General features: G+C 38.4%; 1 protein-coding gene across 1 annotated transcript; it reads right to left on the bottom strand.

The window, feature by feature from the left end:
- Window positions 1-16,876: 16,876 nt before the first annotated feature.
- On the bottom strand, window positions 16,877-22,129 carry LOC148040272 (citrate synthase 2, peroxisomal-like). Its single transcript, XM_087698072.1, has 14 exons — window positions 21,446-22,129; window positions 20,728-20,905; window positions 20,498-20,583; window positions 19,619-19,723; window positions 19,482-19,544; window positions 19,248-19,357; window positions 18,728-18,847; window positions 18,390-18,465; window positions 18,228-18,301; window positions 17,995-18,055; window positions 17,849-17,908; window positions 17,666-17,763; window positions 17,325-17,448; window positions 16,877-17,235 (listed from the first exon to the last, which is right to left on the bottom strand). Exons 1-14 carry the CDS (start codon window positions 21,674-21,676, stop codon window positions 17,098-17,100), a joined length of 1,524 nt encoding a protein of 507 aa, XP_087554198.1. The 5' UTR covers window positions 21,677-22,129; the 3' UTR covers window positions 16,877-17,097.
- Window positions 22,130-22,506: the final 377 nt, after the last annotated feature.

The raw sequence follows: 22,506 nt of genomic DNA, 5'->3' as shown, positions 1-22,506 counted from the left end.
CAAAATGGGCCTTTTCTTGTCCATGAGATGCCAAATTTTCTTCTTTAGATCTTCTCCAAATGCTCCAAAAATAGTGAAGACTAACTGCAAGAAACCTTGACTAGTCACAATTTAAACTATACCAAGTCCTGTAACCAAATCTTGAGCTTTGGTTACCTTGGATGGTGCTAGTAACCAAATCTAGGCTTGAAAATGACCTTGCCAAGAATCAAATTCAAGGCTCTGATATACCATTGAAATGAACTTGGTCTAGACTGAATTAAAATAATAATAAAATCAAGAAACACTATTGAATCAAATGGCCATAAGAACCCTCAAGCTCCAAGAAATGAAGAAGTTAACAAATGTGCTAAACGATTTTTACGATGGCATACTCTTGCCTTTTATACTCCAATCCCAATTAAGCTAATTTTTCCTAAGCTAAAGGGTACAAAACTTATTTTATTATAGTACACTTCATAACCTTACAAGGATGTGAGTTAATTTGATTCTCGAGAAGGTACTATGATCCAAATGATCATAACCAAATGGATTTGATAGATATAAATGCAACAGTTTGGATCAAAGGGGCCAAAGGTCCTTATACAAGGAAATTAAACTCGCTAAAAGATCATTGAATTTTAAAACCCTAGAGCTATTTACTTTGAATACAATCAAGAAACTAATTTTCCCTTCCAAGGGTTGTAATAATCTTTTTTGCCTCAAATTCATGACACTGAATAACTTGTGGAAACTAATATTGGAAGATCACTAGCTATAATAAGTCCCAACTATTTTGATTTGCATCCAAAGGACTATTTGATGCATAGGGATGATGCATTAACAAGATTATTTGTGCTTGAACTATTCTATTTTAGAGTTTGTATCTAAAAGTGACTTAAATTCAGAGATGCATTTTGTCTCCCCCAAGGGTAGCTATGAGAGCCCTTCACCAAGGGGCTATATTTGGCACTCTGGATGCTAGGACCAACTCTAAGAGTGAGAGGTCTCTTTGTAGGGAGCATGATTAGCTGGCAAATGGCAAGGATGGTAGGGGGAATTTGGTTGTAAATCCCTTGAGCATCAAAGACTAGTTTATCATGCATCTTATGTTCTAGCTCTTTCAACTTCTCTTTGTGGAGCCCACAAGTGCAGGACAACTTCTTAGAAGGTCTAAACACTAGTTAAGGGCAGAAAATTGGTGGTAATGCATTTGGTCAGGATCCTATCTTGAGACAAATGTATTGATGTAAATAAAGTAGGAAAGAATTATTTGTGCTAAAATATTTCTTTTAATTTATCTTTGTATTTGTTTCTAAGGTTACATGAAGGAACCTCATACTAATGGAATTTATTAAAGAACTAGTTTTTATATGTTACATGAACTGTACTAGGTAACTAGATAATTCTTAAAACTCCATTTAAATGGGAAGAAAAAGGATCGATTCATCCTATAGTACGGTAGTCTCCGTAAGCTAAGAGGTCTCCCACAAACATGAAATCAACAAATTAGAAAGAGTCAACATGCGATTTTCCTAGAAGATCGATTTTCAAAACTAACCTTGTGTCATTTTAGAATATCAAAGTGAGACCTTGTCTTACGGAAAACGGATCAATGCACCAACTCCCCCTTATTTGTCACTTTATTTGAACCAAGTGTAACACAATAAATTATAGAGAAAATCTCAGCTAACCCTAAGCCCTTCAAGGTTGGAAGCTTGCTCGTATATGTCGACATCATCATAATAAAATTTGATCTAGAATGATTTGAAGACTCAGAGGTCTTAAATATAAACAAATAATCTAGATTCTAGACCACATATATTTTTTGAAATCTTGAAGTACGTTGATCAAGTTGAAGATGCATCTTTTGATGCTCCACCAATGTTAGAAGATTCTAACTTGTTAGAAGAGAGAGAGAGAGAGAGAGAGAGAGAGAAGGGTTGGAGCAATTGTGAGGAGCCGTATGCTCTCACCCATTTTCTTCATATTCAATTACCCATATAACTAAAATGATTACAACATTCTAAGGTCTGTAAGACCATTCACACATAGCCTTAATCCACCAACTTATTTAATGTCCCACACTTGCTGATACAACTGGGCATAGCTAAGACTCTCTCGACGATCACACACACAAGCTTGAAGTCTCAACACTCCCCCTCAAGCTCAAGACAACATATGCACACCAAGTAGCTGTCAAAAAACACTGAACTTATCTTTACCCAAAGACTTGGTAAAGATATCTGCTACCTGCTCATCTGTCTTCACATGCATGAGATCTACTCTCCTTACAAGAACCATCTCTCTGATAAAATGGTGGTGTACCTCAATGTGTTTAGTCCTGGCATGATACATTGGATTTTTTTCCAAGAGTACACTACTGAGATTGTCACATGACAAGGTCACTGGAGCATCCACCTATATATCCAAATCAGCCATAAGCTTGAGCAGCAATGCAATCTCACATGTTGCCAATGCAACACCCCTGTACTCTACCTCAGTGCTAGACAATGCAACCGTTGGTTGCTTCTTGCTACTTCAGCTGATCATTCCACTTAGAAATCCAAAGGCATAACCACTTGTAGATCTACGATCATATGAGCATCCTGCCCAATCTGCATCTATGTAACCAATGAGTTTCATGACCTTATCATTCTCATAGAATAGCCCATGATCTACAGTGGACTTTACATACCCGCATCCATCTAATAGCATCCAAATGTGGCTTTCTGGGCTTCTGCATGAACTGACTTATGAGCCCAACTGCATAACTCAAACCAAGCCTTGTGATGGTTAAGTAGATCAAGCTTCCAACCATCTGCCTGTACATAGTCACATCACCAATTTCAACTCCAGTGCTAATGTCCAACTTGACATTCTGATCGAGAGGTGTATCCAGTGGTTTACATTCAACCATGCTATATTTCTTCAACATTTCCATGGCATAGTGTTTTTGCATCAGCCATAAACCATTTTCAACTTTAATCACCTCAATACCCAAGAAATACTTCAATTCACCTAAGTCTTTCATGTCAAATTCAGATTTCAGGAACTACATAACATGCTGTATCCCCAAGTCATCATCACCTGTGATTATCAAGTCCTTAGCATAGATGACTAGCACTACCAAGCCTTTGTCTATCTTTTTCCTAAACAGATTGTGATCAGCCCTGCCAACAGTAAATCCCAAACTCTACAAGTAACTACTAATCCTTGCATGCCATGCTCTCAAAGCCTGCTTCAGCCCATACAATGCTTTTTTCAATTTGCATACATAATGCTGAAAATCAGGGTGTACGTACCCTTCAAGCTGATCCATATATACATCCTCGTCAAGTCATCATGAAGGAAAGCATTTTTGACGTCCATCTACTGCAATTTCTAGCCTTTAGCAATAGCCAATGCGATCAATGTTCGTATGGTAGCCATCTTGCTGAATGTTTCCTCATAGTCTAACCCATACTGTTGAGCATATCCTTTAGCAACCAACTTGGCTTTATACCTCTCTACACTGCCATCCGACTTGCATTTAATTTTGTAGACCCATTTGCAACCAATGGTCTTCTTTTCTTCTGGTACTGGCACAAGATCCCAAGTACTATTTTTAGCCAAGGCATCTATCTCCTCATCCATAGCTGTGCACCAATTTTTATCCATCATTGCTTCAACAAATGTAGCAGGCTCTTTGACCTCTGTCACCTTTGTCATATAAGCTAAAGAAAACCACTATAAGTCAGCCTATCCACACAGTACCTGACTCTCTGTGATCGTCTAAGTTGTGGTGCACTACTCGATTCCCCTCTCTCATGAGGCGGAATGTACTTGTTCTACCTACTAATGCCAAGCATATACACTGTTGGAATACCAAGTTCACTGTCTAGAGTGTTAGTTGAGGCATAACCTGAAGTCATCTTGCCAGGTGTCATCACACTAAATGTATCATCAATGACTTTTTATTTTCCTTTGCTGTACACCACATCATATCTCCTCCTCACTGACATAGTGGTGTTAGTGGACGATGAACCAGAGCTCTGCAATCTCCCTGTCCATGGAAATACCGTCATACCACTAGGGTATGTCACTGCAGTACTCTGCTGCGAATCAACTGTAGAAACATGTGTAGAAGGCATATCCAATGGCATTGCAGCTGGTGATACATACCAAGAGGCCATCTCATCAAAGATAACATCTTTCCTCACTAATGTATCCCAAGTAGAGGGATCATAGCATTTGTATGCCTTCTTTTCCTGCAAATAACCAATAAAGACACACTTATGTGCTTTTGGATCCAGCTTCTTCCTCTTCTCATCATCAGGGATATGCACATAAGCAAGACAGCCAAATACTTTCATGCAACTGACATCAAGCTTGTAGCCATACAGCTTCTCAAATGGTGTCTTATCATGAATACCTGTAGTGGGAGTCATGTTCAAGATATACATGGTTGTCATAACAGCCTCAGCCCAATAATTGAGCGGCATACTCTTCTCATTCATAATTTCCCGAGCAGCTTCCATTAGTACCATGTTCTCCCATTCAGCTACCCCATTCTATTATGGAGTGTAGCTACATGTAAGCTGCCTACGTATGCCATTTTCAACCAAAAAACTATCAAACTCATTTGACACATACTCCCCAACACTGTCAGATCTCAAGCAAGAGATGTAACAATCAAATTCATTTTCAACCTACTTTTTAAACTGCTGAAAAATAGCAACCACCTCATCCTTTATTTTCAATATATAAACCCAAGTATAGCGAGTGAAGTCATCAATGAATGTCACATAGTACTTGGAGTCTCCCATAGATGCATTATGAATTGGCCCCCACACATCAGAGTGAACTAGCTGCAACTGTTGCATATTATTTATTACATGCCTAACAAATGGCAACCTTAATTGTTTACCAAATTGAAAAGTATCACAGACATGACCAATATCTGTATACTGAAACTTGGGTAAACCTATCACAAGCTGTTTCTTCTGCATCATTTGCAGCCATTGAAGATTAATATGTCCCACTCTCTTATGCTATATTTCCAAGTCTCTAACTATGCCAGAGTCATGGGCAAATATTGTTGATTTCAGTTGTGGAAAAGTGGCATCAAGAGTAAACATCATGTCATTCCTACAACCGCGAGCAATCAAGTTGCAGCCATTACCAACTCCTCAATGAAGCATCCATTCTTGTTAAATCGAACCTGCAAATTCTGCTCAGTCATCTGACCCACAGACAATAAATTTTTAGTAATTGATGAGACATGCAATACGTCATGTAAGTTATTCTTCCTACCATCATGGATTACCAAAGGTACTTTTCCTTTATGTTCTATGCTATGCTGTGTGTCATCCCCTATGCATACATAGCCATTCTTCTCAAACACCATGTCAATAAACTAGTCACCATGAGGCATCATATGATTCAATGCCCCTGAATCAATGTACTAAACTGCATCCTCATCAGACTTCTTAGAAGCCCTGTCTTTCACATATGTCATGGCAAACAATATATCCCCAAAAGTATCATTTGTCTAACTGGACGATGCATAATGTCCATGCTGCTTGCCCTTTTAATTGCCTTGCTTCTTCCAACAGTCCTTGGCAATATGACTATACTTTCCACAATAGTGAAAATCCTTATCCTTATTAGGATTGTCAGATGGACGATGTTGCTTCCAGGAGTCTCTACCTCTAGGGCTAGATCTCCCTTTGCCTCTGAAATTTCCACCTCCTCATGCATTTGAACCTTGCTGGTTATTATGACCATAGGATACATTTGGCTGGCCTCCTTTGCTAGAACCATAACCTCTACCACGGCTGCCACAGCCGCGTTGATTCGAATAAAAGACAACATCCTTATTCTTGGAGCTGCTAGAACCTATAGCCGATCCAAGTTTAACCTCTTCATAAATAAGCAATGCAACCGGCTCATTGAAATCCAGCATTTCAGCTTGCACAGAGATGGAAGTATCAAATGATTTATATTCAAATCCCAAACCATTTAATGTCACTGCAACCATGTCTTCATCCTCGACCTGTGTGCCAATGGATGCCAATTGATCCGCAATAGTCCTAATCTCTGTGACATAATCATGTATAGATCTGCCTTTTCTTTCCATGTTGTTGAATTTCTGCTTTAACTGTATCTTCATGGCACTTGTAGTGGTGCCATAATACCTAATCAAGATGTTCCATGCATCCGCTGGTGACTTGTAGTTCATGATTTTATTACCATAGCATCCGAGGTACACAAAGATAACCAGTGTAGCACCCTGCGAGTTCTTTCCAACCAAGCTCGGTGCACTCGTCTTTGATCAGTTGTAGGATTCCTCTCTGGAATTTCAGGTTCAGCTTCAACACCTGTCACCAAGTCCCAATATCCTTTTCCTATCGGGAAGTTCTCCGTGCCAAACTTCCATATGGCATAATTATTGCTATCAAGCTTTTCCCCCACTATCTGGGTTATATTGTCGGTTCTATTTGCATTTGCCATGTTGCAAACAATGTGTGACTACCTACAAGCCAACAAGTCAAACTGACTTGCTCCAGTCTTTGACTCTTTATGACAGATTTTTTGCAACAAATTCATTGCTGAAACTAGAGTATTTCAGCCCCTTAACATCTCAAAACCATCCACAAACATGTGGCATAACTTGTAGGTACATCATCAATACATAGACCATGTAGTTGCTTTAAGTTTGTATCATGCAACCCTACTGCTAGGGTACATACATATAATCTAAAATTTGCAGGCTATAAATGACCAGCAGCTGATTTACAGCCAAAAACAAGGTGTATGCATGTCATACATGTCCCAAAAGCTCACAAACATCTGTTAGTACATGTACGGTTCCATACATGATCATTCGGGCACATATTAGTGCATAGACATCAAGTACAAGTGTCAAATATCTTGCCTGGAGGTTGCAGCTAGCAAATGTTCAGCAACGCAAGGTTTATCTAGCTCCAAAATGTCTTCAAATCACTTCATACATTTGCTTCAGTGTGTCAGGGTCAATACCTGAGCATTCATACAACCATAGACACTCTGTCTTCAAGAAACAATGTCATGGACTGCATTTACTATTGTAACCAGCCAAGACACTTTAAATGCATTTTTTTTCAGCTTCAAACTTCAATTTTCAGTAGCATTCAATGCTTATCTTAATGCTTCATACATTCCCCAGACATATCCCAAACCATACATTTGATAGGGACCAATCAATGTCATGTAATGCTTTAGGCAAAGACCATGTTTGCTATCCACAAATTTATGACAGTTTTCAGCCTCTAATTTTTAGATCTGTAAATGCATTCCAAAACTGAATTTTTAATCCTTTAAATCATGCCCAAGTGTGCATGGGTATTGCCCAGACATTCACCCAGCATTCTAGCTAGTCATAACCATCGTTCCAAGGCATATATGGATCAAACGGTGCCCTGTAGTAGTGCTAGAAATTCCATGATAGATTTTAGCTTGTTAGATACTTCCAAATCTGAGTATTTTTGTCAGTAAACTTCAGCCCATAAGCATGACAACCAATGTACATGTCTCCTTGAGCATACCTATGCTCTAATGAGGTCTTCCAGACATGTCCAAGAGCTCCAAAACCTTTCCAATGTAAATCATATGTTGTATATTCCTTGTTACCAACAGTTCGGGACTAAATTTTAGATATGTACATTCATATCTCAGCTCATAACTGGGCCCTCTCCATATTATTTGCATACAACAGTCTTCAAGCACCTTTCAAAGGGTATGCAAGCTGTAGTTCACTTGAGCAGTGACTACTTTACTGATTTGCAGTCATGGGAGCAATTAGGACAGCAAGTGCAATTCATGTGATGTAGCCTGGGGGTGTGTTCAGCAAGTCTTCAGCCCAATGATGATCAATACTCTCTCTACTGTGGCCAATGAAGCCTCCCAATGCTTCAGACAAGTCATAGACAGCCTCTTGAGCAGTGACAAACCAAATGACTCGGTGCATACCTTCAACAGGAACAACGGCACGTTGGTTCTCTTCAAAATACCCTGGCCTTCAAGTTCTTCAGGTCTTCTTCACATACCATGTTAAAAGAGAGAGAGAGAGAGAGAGAGAGAGAGAGAGAGAGAGAGAGAGAGAGAGAGAGAGAGAGAGAGAGAGAGAAGTGTTGGAGCAACTATGAGGAGCCGTATGCTCTCACCCATTTTCTTCATATTCAATTACCCATATAACTAAAAGGATTACAACATTCTAAGGTCTGTAAGACCATTCACACATAGCCTTAATCCACCAACTTATTCAATGTCCCACACTTGCTGATACAACTGGGCTTAGCTAAGACTCTGTCGATGGTTACACACATGAGCTTGAAGTCTCAACATAACTTAGAGTTGAAGAAAGTACAAAACGTGACCCTAAGGTTTCCAAATCAATGCCTACATAGAATTCCAAGCTTAATCTTCCTATCCATTTGAGAAAAAGGTGGCTCAAGGACACTCAAAAGGATGTAGACTCTAAAGTAAGCAATCAATGAAAACTAACTGCAAACCACACAATCTCCCAAATTAATAAATAAATGAGATCAAGTCATAACAATGCTTAGTGCAAAGAGACAAGGTAAATCCAATGAACCCATAGAAGGACCTACAAAGGTTAAGGAGGTGTTGGGTTGAGTTTCTTGATGCCTTCTACTTCATTCAACTTCTCAGTGATTGTGCAAAAAATCAAGCCACGATGGCATGGCCAATCACATGTCTCAAATCAAAAGTGGCAAGAAAGTAACTAAAATTGATTGTAATCTACCTTATGCCCAAATTTTTCAAGCCAAGTTGACATCTGATCATGTTGATAACATTATTCACATCCTTGAGGATGATTTATTTGAATGCCCAATAGAAAAGGTATGACTCACTCGTCTTCTTATCAATACCCAATCTTATTAGATAATTATAAATAATTGCAAGATAACTCTATAAAATGGCACAAGATAGACTTTTTCAAATATGTATATCTAACCACAAAATTGGAATGTACTACAAGAAGCATAGGGATCTATAATAGATGGACACTTTGATGCTACTACCATAGCTAGAAAGGCATTACGTTCTCAACTGTTGTGGCCAAGCTTGTTTAAGGATAGGTCACAATTTGTCAAACATTATGATGAGTGTTAATGAACAAAACTCCCTATCAAAAAGAATAAGATAGAATTCTCTCTAGTAATATCAACCCCTTGAAAACTGGAGAATTAGTTTAGTGGTACCCATTAGTCCCCTGCCCAATCTTCTCAAGCATTCTAAATCATTATGGGAACTGATTACATGATGAAGTGGAAAAAGGCTAGGGTCAATCTCAAGAATGATGCCCACACTAGGGCTAAGTTCTTATGGGAGCAAATCATCTCTCCATTTGGCAACCCTATCAAGGTGGTTAGTGATCAAGGTACTCATTTCAATCACAAGGCTATTGAACATTTCCTACTTACCTTCCTGGTCCTACACAAGAAATCTCCTCTTTACTATCCTCAAGCTAACAGCCTAAAAGAGTCCATCAGTAAAATCTTGCTCAATGTATTAACTAGTGAAGTGTGGATAAGATACAACATAAAGAAAAATGGCCTGCTATGCCAAACAAAGCACAACTAGCCATACTTATTGATTAATACTTTAGCTACACTAGCTCTGCAAGTAGATGTAACTAAGCAAATACAAAATATTATATAGAGGCTAATGAAGTGTAATTACCATCCCTTCAATGATTCTTCTATTGATGTGGATAGCTAGCAATGTTTCAGTGGAGAAGGTCAGTGTTCTTGTTTTCGTGAGTTGGTGTCGATGTTTGATTCCAACATCCATTATTTCCTATGGAAGTTGATTTTATTGGTGGTGTTATTGGCTGTAGCAGAAGCAACTTCAAGTGTTTGGTAGTGGTCCTATGTAATCGTAGGCTAGCACGAGAATGTTGGTAATCAATCATAGAAAAGAGAGGCAACAAGTCCTTTTTTGGAGGTATTGGAGGCACCCTACTGTTGTTTGAGGTAAGTGTGGTGGCAACATGCGTGTTGAGGAGGTGATTTGCTTTAGAGCTTGAGTGACTACCAAAACTGAGTTGGTGGCAATATTGTGTGGAATCATAGTTTATGAATAACGTAGAATGGTTCTTTCACAAACCATATGAAAACCTTTTGTTAATCGTTGTTCTTTTTATGAAGAGTCCTTGGTATATATCCATAAGATTAGAATTGTGATAAAGAAGACTCCTTGATATATGTCCATAAGACTAGAATTGTGATACATAGTGTTAGAAAAGAGAAGTGATACATTTTTCCCAAATATTATGTCTATTGAGCAGAATATAGAATTTTATGCATAGTTAGAGGTGTTTTTTGGCATATGCATAAATGTCTAAGAGAATTTAGGGACCTCAAATTCAATTGATTGTGTCGTTGCGCGTTGTGGTGCTTGTAAGTTTGCAGTTGAGTAATATGTTGTCATTCAACACTTGCTAGAGATTCATGGGTTTCTGCAACTTGAAGGATTGGATATTTGGAGTTGTGAACCATTGTGTTTAAGATGCTAGAGGAAGGAGAGGTGTTTAATGCTCTTATGACTGGGATACAAAGGCATTTTTGTTTTTTTCACTTTGGTTGAGGGTCTTGTTGAGATTCCCTGTGAGTTGATATGTTTGCTAAGGGCATAGTCTCCTCACACTAGAGACTCCTTTGTCTTCCGACTTCGGGTTGTGGATTGTGGTTGGCAAAGTTCACCGCTCGCTTGTTACCAGCTTGGTGATTGCAGTAACGCTAGCAATGAGCGCAAGCTGCCTTAGATGGAAGACGCTACCAGTGCTTGCAAGTTGGCACTATGGCATGCACACAAGTACATGAAAATTGCGATTGGTTAAATATGTGATCAGTGGATGGTGACTGCGAGTGTACTGGCCAGCTCGACGCTAATGCCTGCGAGTTGGCGACTCGATGGATTGCCACTGGCTGCTGGGACCATGCGATCACAATGATTGCAGTCACCCTCCGAGACCATGCGATCACAATGATTGCCACTGGCTGCTGGGACCATGCGATCACAATGATTGCAGTCACCCTCCGAGACCCTAACCGGTGCGACGATGGGACTCCTGATATGCAACAAACATTAATGCATGCGATGATGCAATAAACCCTAGTCCGATGGTTTCTAGCCTCCGGAATTCCAAGGTTCAAATGCTCACCCCCCCCCCCCCCCCCTCATTCTTCATAGTTTAACACATGCCAATGATTGTCCAGCGCCCATGAAAACAATATCCCAACATGCAAAACCTAATAGAACAAGAACAACTGAGTTTGGTATCTTTGTGTTTCACAGTCCACATTTTCTTTTAGAGGGTGATATGGTAGAGTGCCACATGTCAAGTGAATGGTGGATTGGTGATTGTTTTAGAAATCAAATTCACATAATAGTATCATTAACACCAATGCTCAAAAAATACATTTTACTATACACCAACTAAAATTCTATTTTTTTAAACGTCAAACTGAGGGTGTAAATTTTGAGTATTTTAGTTACCGAAATTTTGCATAAAGTTCCCATAAGAAATCCAACTACTTTAAAAGCTCTCTCTTATTTTGGTTGGTTGAGAATATTTTTGATACAATAAAATCAAGAAAATTAGGTGAGGAAAGACAAATCATCTGATAGCATTTGGTTCCTAGTTAAAAATTTATCAAATCAACCAAAATTAGTTAAAGTAAAGTAGAGTTTTTGTTCGTGTGAATTCCAAGACGCTAGCACAAAAAATTTGTAAGAACTTTTTAATATTATGATTGGTGTTTGAATTATAAGCTTATTTTCTCTATTAGAATTCTTGATTGAACTAATTGGGTTTTTGTGTTCAAATTATGATAGTTTTATGGCTTGTGGCATGGTAAAATATAGGTGTACCTTTTTAAGGATGAGTAGATAGGTCAGTGAGCATACATGTGTATGTGCATGTCCAAGAAACCAATAACAAATTGAATGAGTTTGGAGAAAGGGTAAAAGAATCCAATCTTCTACATAGAAAAGTTAATTTGAATTTGTAGATTACAGCCACATTGAGTCTGCATTGATCCATTGTTGCAATACAAAATTTTGTGAAAGGAAGTTATTATTCATATCTTTGCCATCACTACTTTTCTTCATATATTTTCCATCATTGGTTTTCAAAGGGGACAAGTCTTGTACCTACCACATTCAACCAAACATATTTTAGCATGGTTTGAGCTTGTTAAAACTATTGGCATCAAAATTCAAAGCATTAATAACATGTGACATATATAATTAAATTCGTAATGACCTAAATCAAGAGATTTTAAGGATGAGATATTATGTAAGCTCTAGTTATTGAAGTAATTTGAGTGCATGAAATCCAATAAAGCTATAAAAGAACTAAACATAACTATACCATGCATCAAGCAAAAACCAAATATTAGTATGTAGCATTTTACTTTAACTAGAGAATGTTGGAAACCATATTTTGTATCTACATACTCAAGTTGTCAACAAGAGAGTATGACTCCCATGCATCTATTATAAATCTTGGCTAATCTTATTTTGTAACTAAAACACTCAAGTTGTCTACAAGATGGTATAGTCATATCCTATGCATTTGTTATAAGGATTTTCCAATCTTCTTTTCATTCATAGATTTATGTTAAGAATACATTACACATTTGATCAAGTGTTGGGTTGTAGGAACTAATAATTGCATTTCTCACAAGAGAGTTTATGCATGCATGCGATTGAGAGGAGGACCACACCCACAAATATCATGGGGGTTAGGGTAAGTGTGCCAATAACCAATCACACACCCAAAAAGAGATCAATACATCCTCCAAAAGGAAATTGATGTTGCTCCACAATCCTTTCACTTTCTTAACCAAGGAGACAATGGGATTGTAGTGTGCATACTCATGATTGGTTCTATTGTCAATCTCCTTTTCACTTGCACTTGACCTATTTTCGACACACTCAATAGGAGTGGATATCATGGATGTTTCGAGCAAGTCTCTACATGAAAAAAAATGCAAAAGCAAGGCAAAGAAAATTATCATGGAATGTAGGTAAAATTCATCCAATCATGGCCAAAAATCCTCAAAATATTAGATGCATTTTTGCTAGCATGCTTACCCTAAAAGTCTTGCACAAGTGTATGTATAATCTCATGAAAAGAGTATTCTAAATTCAACTTATGAGTGACCAAAATGCGTATAGCATTCTCTCTCTCTCTCTCTCTCTCTCTCTCTCTCTCTCTCTCTCTCTCTCTCTCTCTCTCTCTCTCTCTCTCTCTCTCTCTCTCTCTCTCTCTCTCTCTCTCTCTCTCTCTCTCTCTCTCTCTCTCTCTCTCTCTCTCTCTCTCTCTCTCTCTCTCTCTCTCTCTCTCTCTCTCTCTCTCTCTCTCTCTCTCTCGTGGAATGGTTAGTGCAAATATTTCCAATTTTCAAGTTTGAATACACAAAGCATTCAAAACTTAGAATTGTGGAATATGCCATAAGGCATTCTCCATAAAAAACCAAGTAAAAGAAAATATATGTGGCATATAAATAAAAAGGAAATGGGGGAGTAGTTAGTGCAAGTGCTCCCAATTTTCAAGATTGAAACCTCAAGGTTCCAAAACTTGGAATTATGGAATATTCTTTTGATTGTTCCTCCCCATGCTCTTCTTCTCTTCTCACTTTATGTTTATTTATTTATTTAGGAGTAGGCATCAAAGGCACTACTCTATGTGAATGTTGGTGATTATTTGTTTATATAAAAGTGAGCATCACAAGCACTGCACAAATTTGTTGGTTTTTGGATATGGAGCAATTAATTATCTTTGCCTTTATTTCAGTACCCAAGGTGCATGCCAAGCGTAAAGTGGCCCAAAATCAAGATAGGTTGATGAAATTCAATGCTAAATAAAAGATTGATTATGATGATTTCTTAGTACTCAAGGGGCATGCCAAACATAAAGTGACCCCAATTCAAGATAGGCTGGTGAAATTCAATGCTAAATAAAAGATTAGTTATGATGATTTCTTAGTAAGGCCACTACCAAGGTACATTGTAGTTATTTATCTTGTATTACCCCAATTATCAATGGACATAGAGCTTGGTTTGACCATAGTCTCAATTTTTTATCTTGTATTCCAAAAGCATCAAACCAACCATAGAGCTTCAATTGAGTAGAATACATTAGGGTCTGCTCAAATTGCACAAGTTACCTAATTTTTTTGGTGTGCAAATGTGTGCACGTGCACATGTGTACATATGATACTATATGCCACTAAAATGTGGGATTCAAATTACCCCTCTATAATGTGAATTAAGGAACATATGAAGAGAGAGGACTGCTAATGATATGCTAAAGAAATAATATTAGTGTAGTGGAGAGCTTTACCCTAATGCTTACTGGTCAATTTATATCGAGGCTTTTATAAAACAGCTACTAGTATAGCAAGTCTAAAGCTCATCTTTAGAAGAAATTATTCAAAGTGCCGAAATTCCTACCTTATCAACCTTATGCTTTATCTTGGAGATCACTTATGGATAGACCTTTCTTAATCAAGGAGCTTGAATTTGTACTTTTTTATTTTGTTTGGTTTTGTGAGTCAAGTATGCATGACCAAGTTGTGCAAACACTATCACAAGGCCAAGCCCTTGAATTTGTACTCTTCAAGTTGAAGTCAAGCAAATCCTTTGGCCTAGATGGGTTGGTAGTAAATCAATAATTATTGCAAGTTCAATTGATTGCCCTTTTAGGGAGTCTAAATATGCATGAAGAAACACACAATGGCTATAAGCTATAGTCTTGGCCAAAGCATATAGATAATCTTCTTTGCCTCTAAACTTAATATATTTGCTATCTTTGATTTCAACAAATCACTCAAGTTGAAAATGGAAAAAAAAATTCAAGACTTCTTGTGGAATTTCAAAGGTTATTAGTTACGACACTCCTTTCCTTGGGATTTAATCATACTATTAAGAAGAATGATGGAGACTTTGGATTGGAGATGCTCAAAGATAAAGCCTATCAATTGTGTCTCATTCTTTGAGAGGATTAAAAGGCAATCACCAATGCAAGTCCAAGGGAAGTACCTAGAAAAAGACTAGAGAAAAACATCCCGGCCAAGAGAGAGCTACAACAAAAGCACAAGATATTGCTCCATCTACAAATACATGTACACACGCAGGTGCATGCGTACACATAAAAGCCCATACACATGCACACACAAGCACATCCACACATGTGAAGGTGGATCAACAACCTTGGGCTATCCGACTTCAAAAGCTACCTTGCCTACGAGTCTATGGCCAAGACTATAATGGTGAGATGCCCTAGTCCTCAAAGAAAAGCCATTAAAATATTATAGATTCAAACCTCAATGCTAGGTGAATTTGTGGCTCCCTTCTCTTATAGAGACCAAGAGCAAAGACGAATGGGATGATATGTAGTGTAGGAAGTCTACACTTCTCCTAAAGCTTATGGCCCTCCATTCTTTTATACCTATACTAATCCCACATTCTTAAAAGCCATCTATTCAAAAGGGATAAAAAGGCAATTACATATTTTGGATGCAAGGGAAAACGAGGTGAATGTAGCTTGTTATTATTCTAGAAAAAATGAAGGAAAAATGAAAAGAAGCACTCCTCAATCAAGATTTAAGTTTTCCAATATAACTTGGAAACTTTCAACTCGTGGGAGAAAGGTGAACTTGATCAGCTGTCGTTCGACAAAGAATTGGCTGCCTCATTTTCAGAGTCTTCAAATATCACTTAATGAAATTCTTAGTTTATCCCAAAGAGGAGTCTTCTTCGAAAATGCAAGCCAAAAAGAGTCTCTAAGTCAGAGTCTCTAAGTCATCTTTACAAGACATTGACCTCATGAAAGAAACAATTGTCTACTCGAAAGAAAAGAGTTAAGCATGTGCAAAGTTCAATTGAGCTTAAATTCATGTTGTGAAAGGTATTAATGAATACATTGACAATAAAAATCAAGATGAGGGCAATTTATCTCACCTTTATGGCATGTATGCAAACATGGCAAGAAGAATCTATGGTGCATCCATTTTAGGATTTGTTAGAATACTTTGTTTGCGATGATTGCAACTTGGAGGATGAATCTCTGAAGCCTTGGAACTAGATTCGGTCCATTCTCATTAGGCTTGCCTAAAGGTTCCCAAAAAAGGTGCCCTTACATATAGCTCTTCTTCAAATAAGACGAATTAAGCTTACAAAGATAATAGTCTTTGAAAGCTCTAGCCATTTGTCTCCACTTTACAAAACACTTCACAAGTTTCCATTTCACAAAATAGTTTGTAAGAAACTTGTAAGGGCCAATGGGTGTCCTCACATTTAATTGGCGGGATATTTATGAGCTACATCTTTTGGTAATTGCAAATTTGAATATAAATACAAATTTGTGCATTATATATTAAAAAATAAACAAACCACCCTCAACATTGAAAAAAGAGTTTCAGTCTTACCTCCATGTTGAAAGAAAAGCCACCACAAGAGAGTGCCTCGCAAAGAATTGGTTTTGCTCTTTGAGCATTTGAAGAGTTGTAATTAACATTTATGTTTGCAACTTTTTTTAGTGCCTTTAATCTTATATGCTTAATCATGTAAAGCCACTGGGCTTATTTGCTCCTCTCAACTCTCTCCATGGGAAGCACGTTACCACTCAGTTTTGAATCTTGATTGTTATTAGCCCATCTCTTCTCACTTTATTTAAATGAGTTATTTAAGTTTGCCAAAACCAGCATTCCCATCACATTACCAATCTTAATTTTCATATTCCTAGCATGTGTTTAAACGCAACGAAAGAATATAATCCTGCACCAAGTAAACCCCTCAGACAAGCCATGAAGATCAGAGTCCAAAGAAAGCCATCTAGTTTCTGACTAAGCTTTCCCATGTCAGATAATTTGTATTATTCTCATGAAAAATTGCCCGTGCATGGGGGCTTGAATACAGATATATGAACACGCCAATCAAACAGCAATCTTTGAACAGCCATATGCACTTAAGCAGCTATATCATGCCAGCCAATTTTTGACTGGCAAGCAGAAAGGCATTACTCAACACTGAATAGAGCAAATCAATTGAGTGAAATGTTTAGGCAACTACCCCTGCCCTCCTGCGCCTTGTAGCATTGGAAATATATATTTCACCAAACTTCTCATCCTCATAATTCACAAGTAATGGCCGGCTCATGACAGGAGTGTAGTGGCGTAGCCAAATGCCAGTATACCACTGCAGTGGTAAACACCAATCATGTTTCAAAAAACAAAGAAGAAACACTTGGGGGCAAAAGATGAAAAACTTGAGCAAAAGTGACCAACCTGCTGAGGACGCATTATTTTTGTGTCAGGATCATCTAAAGATTCTTTCCAGTGTGCCAAATAGCCCGCCATGCGGGGCACAGCAAACAACACTGTGAAATACTCCGGAGTAAAACCTAAAGCTCTGTACACATACAGAACATACATACAAACATGTACAAACAATGTGTCAGTGCGAAGCAAAAACAAAAAGTAGTAGTTTGACGAATTGAAAACCAGGGTAACCACCTTATCTGATTGTAACATGTTAACCGCAAACAGTATGAAAATGATCCTGCACACTACCTATCTGATTGTAACATGTTATCTTCAAACAGTATGGAAAAGATCGTGCACACTACCTGTATATTAGACCAGAGTAGAAATCAACATTTGGATAAAGTTTTCTCGATACAAAATATTCATCAGAGAGTGCAGCTGCCTCCAATGCTACAGCCACCTACAATAATAGAACCAGTAAAACCTTACTTGTAAATTTTGACCATTCAAGTTTATTTTAAGAAAAAATAATGCCAAAAACCAACCTCAATCAAAGGATCACGTCCAACTATGGAGAAGACCTCCTCTGCAAGCTTTTTAATCACCTGTCACATTGGATACAATAATGTGAGATTGAATAAGTAACTAGAATTATATAAAGGCACAAAAACACAACTTATTTCTAACTTACCTTGGCTCGAGGATCATAATTCTTATACACCCGATGCCCAAAACCTGACATCTTCCGCTTCCTGGCATGAGAATGTAAAGTTAATTGCATCTAGGACTCTATTAAGATGCCTTGTAAGGGCACTACTAGAAGGGACTAAAAGGAACATGTGCAAGTAAAGAATCAACTTCACAAACATTTCCTGCATAGAATCCATAAAACTAATCAAAGAAACAAAAAACCTTCTTTCTTACCTGTTCTTTACACCATCAAGGAACTCAGGAATCTTATCAACACTGCCAATTTCACTCAGCATTTTAAGAACTGCCTGTAATTCCAAAAGAAATTCACTGCTCAAGAGACCCTGAAGACTTTTAAAATTCAATCAGCACACAAACATAGATATCAAAACAGACCTCATTGGCGCCTCCGTGCAGAGGGCCATACAAAGCTCCAGTGGCTCCCGAAATGGCAGTGTAAACATCAACTCCACTGCAAGATAGACAAATATTGGAAGGGAAAGGAAACCAAACAAAGATTGCACAGTTTCACCCTTCTCAAGCTAATGCATTATGAATTTACATGTTCCTATTTTGTCGAAAAAGAGGTACTATCCATTAACACTATCTATAACTGTTAACCCTTGAATGTACAATCTAACAACTATGTGTGCAGAGCCAAATGTACTCTAAGCTCCTACTTAAAGTTCCAGAGAGACCAAAAACTTCGCTAAACTCTTCAGCCAAAGGGAAACCTGGAAGCAAGATGTCGTGCAGCTGCTGTTGAACAATTCATTTCATGCTCAGCATGTAGAATGAAGAGGATGTCTATTACACGAGCAATTCTCTTATTGGGGATGTAAGAGGGATTACCCCTGTCAATTGTCAAACATGTCAATATAGCACAAGTCAAATATAGCTTATCAGATACAAATAAAACATTACTAATGATACTCAAACTATATTCTACAAACAATGGTTACCAAAAACCTTGGAAGTATAATTACCTCTTGAAGCAAGCATATACAGGACATTCTCAGAGTATACTTAAAATATGTAAACATCCTAAAAATTGAAGCACGTGTTCTCAACATGTACATTAGAAATCAATGCATGCTGTCAAGAAGTCAGTTTATCGCATGAACAATCACATTACTAGAGATACTCTTGAAACTAATGATACTCAGACATGAACTGTCATCACTACAGTGATACTCTGGAAACATTTCCAATAACCTTCGAAATATACTTATCACTCTGCAAACTTACAATTACCTTGAATCAAGCATGTACAGGAAGTTCTCAGAATAAGAAAGTTGATTTGCAGAGGCCACTGCAGGCCTTCCATTCATGTGTGAGTAGATTGCAGCTGCCAAAGTTGGCACCTATGAAAGCATTCGACAATCATTACTGCACAAACAATGTCCAACTTTGGGGAAAGAAACCCAAATAGAAGAGAAGGTCATCGAATGAAGCTATATTGTGTTGAAGTTATGCCCAAAATAATACCTTCCCAAGTATACGTACAATCTGCTTGTCTCGAACAGTTTTGGACTTGTAAAGGTCTTGTCCCTGCATTACCAGGACATATAAGAGAGAAGTTGACAAAATCAAATCAAACCTCTGTGAATAGATTTGTATATGACCTTAAAGGCAGGGTTTGCATCTGGATGGAACGATGACAATGCATTGATCGACCCCACAAGAGCCCCCATAGGATGGGCATTTTGTGGCAAAGCTGCTATTACAGACTGCACCATGAAAGACCCAGAGACTGCTAATTAATCACAAAAAATAAAGCAAAGCAGCAATCAGAATGTAAATATTACATAACATTGCAATGAGTCGTAGCAAAAAGTATCTGTAAAACACAAGCACAATAAACTGGCTATAGGCCACAGAAGATCAGCTGTAGACATTTTATTGCTGCATATAGCCTCACAGCCTTGGGTGATTGTTCATTGGTTTTATTGACTTCATATTTCTATGACCCATGTAAAGTCCACGTACGTTGTAAAGTCTCCTGGGTTAACCACCATGTGTCAACATTGATACTGTCAAACTTGATTCCCCTTTTAGGAGGTGCCCCAAACCTTTTCAAACTACTATTTTTAAGGGAACGCACCAATCATTGCAGAGCAGCCAAATCTGGCATAGCTAATCCCTAGTAGATCAAAAGACCAACACCAAGCAACATTTCTACTCACATATGCCTTATGAGCCACATGCAAGGGATGTCTTTGGCATGTTGATAGGTCACATTTGAAATATATGCAAACAGGGTGTGATCAATACAGTATCAAAATTTTTTGGCCTCATCCTACATGGGATCTGAGTCTAAAGCACCAATTACACAGAATAAGTTAATAACTTTCTACATTTTAATGTCTAGCTTCTGAAATTCACACGTATGTGTCTAAATAGATTAATTGTTAAAAATACAGCACTTGCTTATGAGGGAATCTTGATACTTGCAAGACATGCTCACATTACACAGAAAATAGTAACCAAACATATAAGCATACCAGGACACCTTCTGGTAAGTCTGAATGTTGGGCTATGGCTGCTTCCCAGCTTAATAACTGTTCCTTGTTTGGCAAATTTCCATACACTGAAGAAGAACAAGTAAGGTTCAATTGCCTAACCCAGAAAGCCATGCTTTCCCACCAGCTGTGTTGAAAGAATATGCAAAGGATCGATGAAGGTCAACCAAATTTCCCCCACACAAATTTTTGAGATCCACAAAAACACTTACTCAAGAGATAAGCCACCTCTGTAAATGTGCTGTTTTCTGCTAGCTCCTCTATAGGATATCCTCTGTAACGCAATATCCCTTTGTCCCCATCAATGTACGAAATAGATGATCGTACAGGTGCTGTGTTGAGATAGCCTGGATCATAAAGCTTCAAACCAGTGCCATCTCCTGCTGTGATCTGCCAGCAACAAAACTAAATGCGTAAATTCTTTCAAGAGCAAATATTACATGTTTAGCCCACCAGATTATGTCCACCCGTAGTTTCAAAAACATTTCCACATGGTTAACTTTAGATTCACAGAAGTTGGATATTCAATGTCGACACCAGTGGGACACCGTAAAGAAAAGCAGTAATCATGGGGAAATTATGTTCAACGTTCGAGGATTTCAACATCCGGAAAGTGTAACGAAATTCAGTCCTAGGTAGTAATGATATCCTCAAGCGGAAACCGATTCGAAGCCTGCGAACTAACAAGCATCTTTCTAATGAATAGTTTTCCGGGGCCACCATAGTAACATCTCGTCTGTTACGTTGCTATGGCCACCCATCACATGACTAGAGAATCAGTCTATTAAAACATGGTATTAAGACCTTAAGAATCAGCGAGCATCCGAAAAGTATGAAAATTTCGTTAACACTTCAATTGATTAAACACAGTTTCATCCTTTTTTGCATACATAAAACAAACTCCTTTTTTCGTTTTTTTTTTATCGTTACCTTCTTGAATTCGGAGGCATTAATGGTCCCTCCTTCACTGATCGGCACCTCATACTTCTTGCCAGTTCTGTTGTCGATGACGGTAAGTGAGCGCGGGCCAGTGGCGGGTTGCGAGATGGTGTTGGATCGTTGGATGCTGGCTTCGGTCTCCGACTCAGGAGCTGCTAAGTGTGCAGCAAGGACAGCCAGTCTCCTCATGGGGGAAGCATTGGGGCCCGGGCCAGAACCCATCGGAAGAAGAAAACCAGCAAAGGGTTTGATTTGATTTGAAAAAACAGAATAAGAAAAGCCTGCTGCTTCGTTACTCGGTTCCCTCTGTTCCCTGTGTGATCAACGGACCCAATACTTGTAACGAGCCGTAGACGGAAAAGGGATCACTGCCCACGATTTGCAGCGACTCCGACAGGATAAAAGACCGGAGCCCACGAATTTTTCGCGACGCTGTCAAGGAACCCAACAAACTGCAATGACCTGTTTCTGGTTGTGGGTTCGTGCCCAATTACACAAGCGATTAGGTAATTGCTGTTGATTGCTTTGTTTGTGCGAGCAGAGCTTCGGCGCTTCTTCTTTGAGCAAGAATCCGCGCGCCCAGATTGGCAAGTCCAGCGAGAATTTCTTCAGAACACGAATCGCATCCTAATATAATAAATCTCCCACACATACACACAGTTTATAACATAGCGCCAAGCCTGGCTTTTCTTTCTTTCTTGTTTTCCCAATTAATTTACTTTTAGATTAGATATCGTCCGACTTTGTTTTTCGTTCTTCCATCATCGATGACATGAGCGCGAAAAATAGCTTACACGGTACGGTACTTCTACGCTAAGAGATACATACTACGATAAGAGAGGTTTTAGCTTTTCTTTTGTTTTAAAAATAAAGTAAAACATTATATCGCTGGGTGTGTAAAAGATGTACAAGTATCACCAAAAGTAATAGCCACAGAAGCCAGGCACATGAGGAGGTCTCTTTAGGGTTCCTCTAAGAACTTGCCTCCTCCAATGACGTAAGGGCATATGGCTCCAAGCTGACGCCCACCAGATTGAACGTAGAGCCATTGC

The sequence above is a fragment of the Lygodium microphyllum genome, chromosome 2, assembly GCF_053477565.2.
Source record: "Lygodium microphyllum isolate KBCC chromosome 2, Lygodium_microphyllum_v1.1.10, whole genome shotgun sequence".
In the NCBI taxonomy this organism is placed as follows: Eukaryota; Viridiplantae; Streptophyta; class Polypodiopsida; order Schizaeales; family Lygodiaceae; genus Lygodium; species Lygodium microphyllum.
The sequence above is the reverse complement of the archived record's forward strand: the minus strand, read 5'-3'. Positions and strand labels throughout refer to the sequence as shown.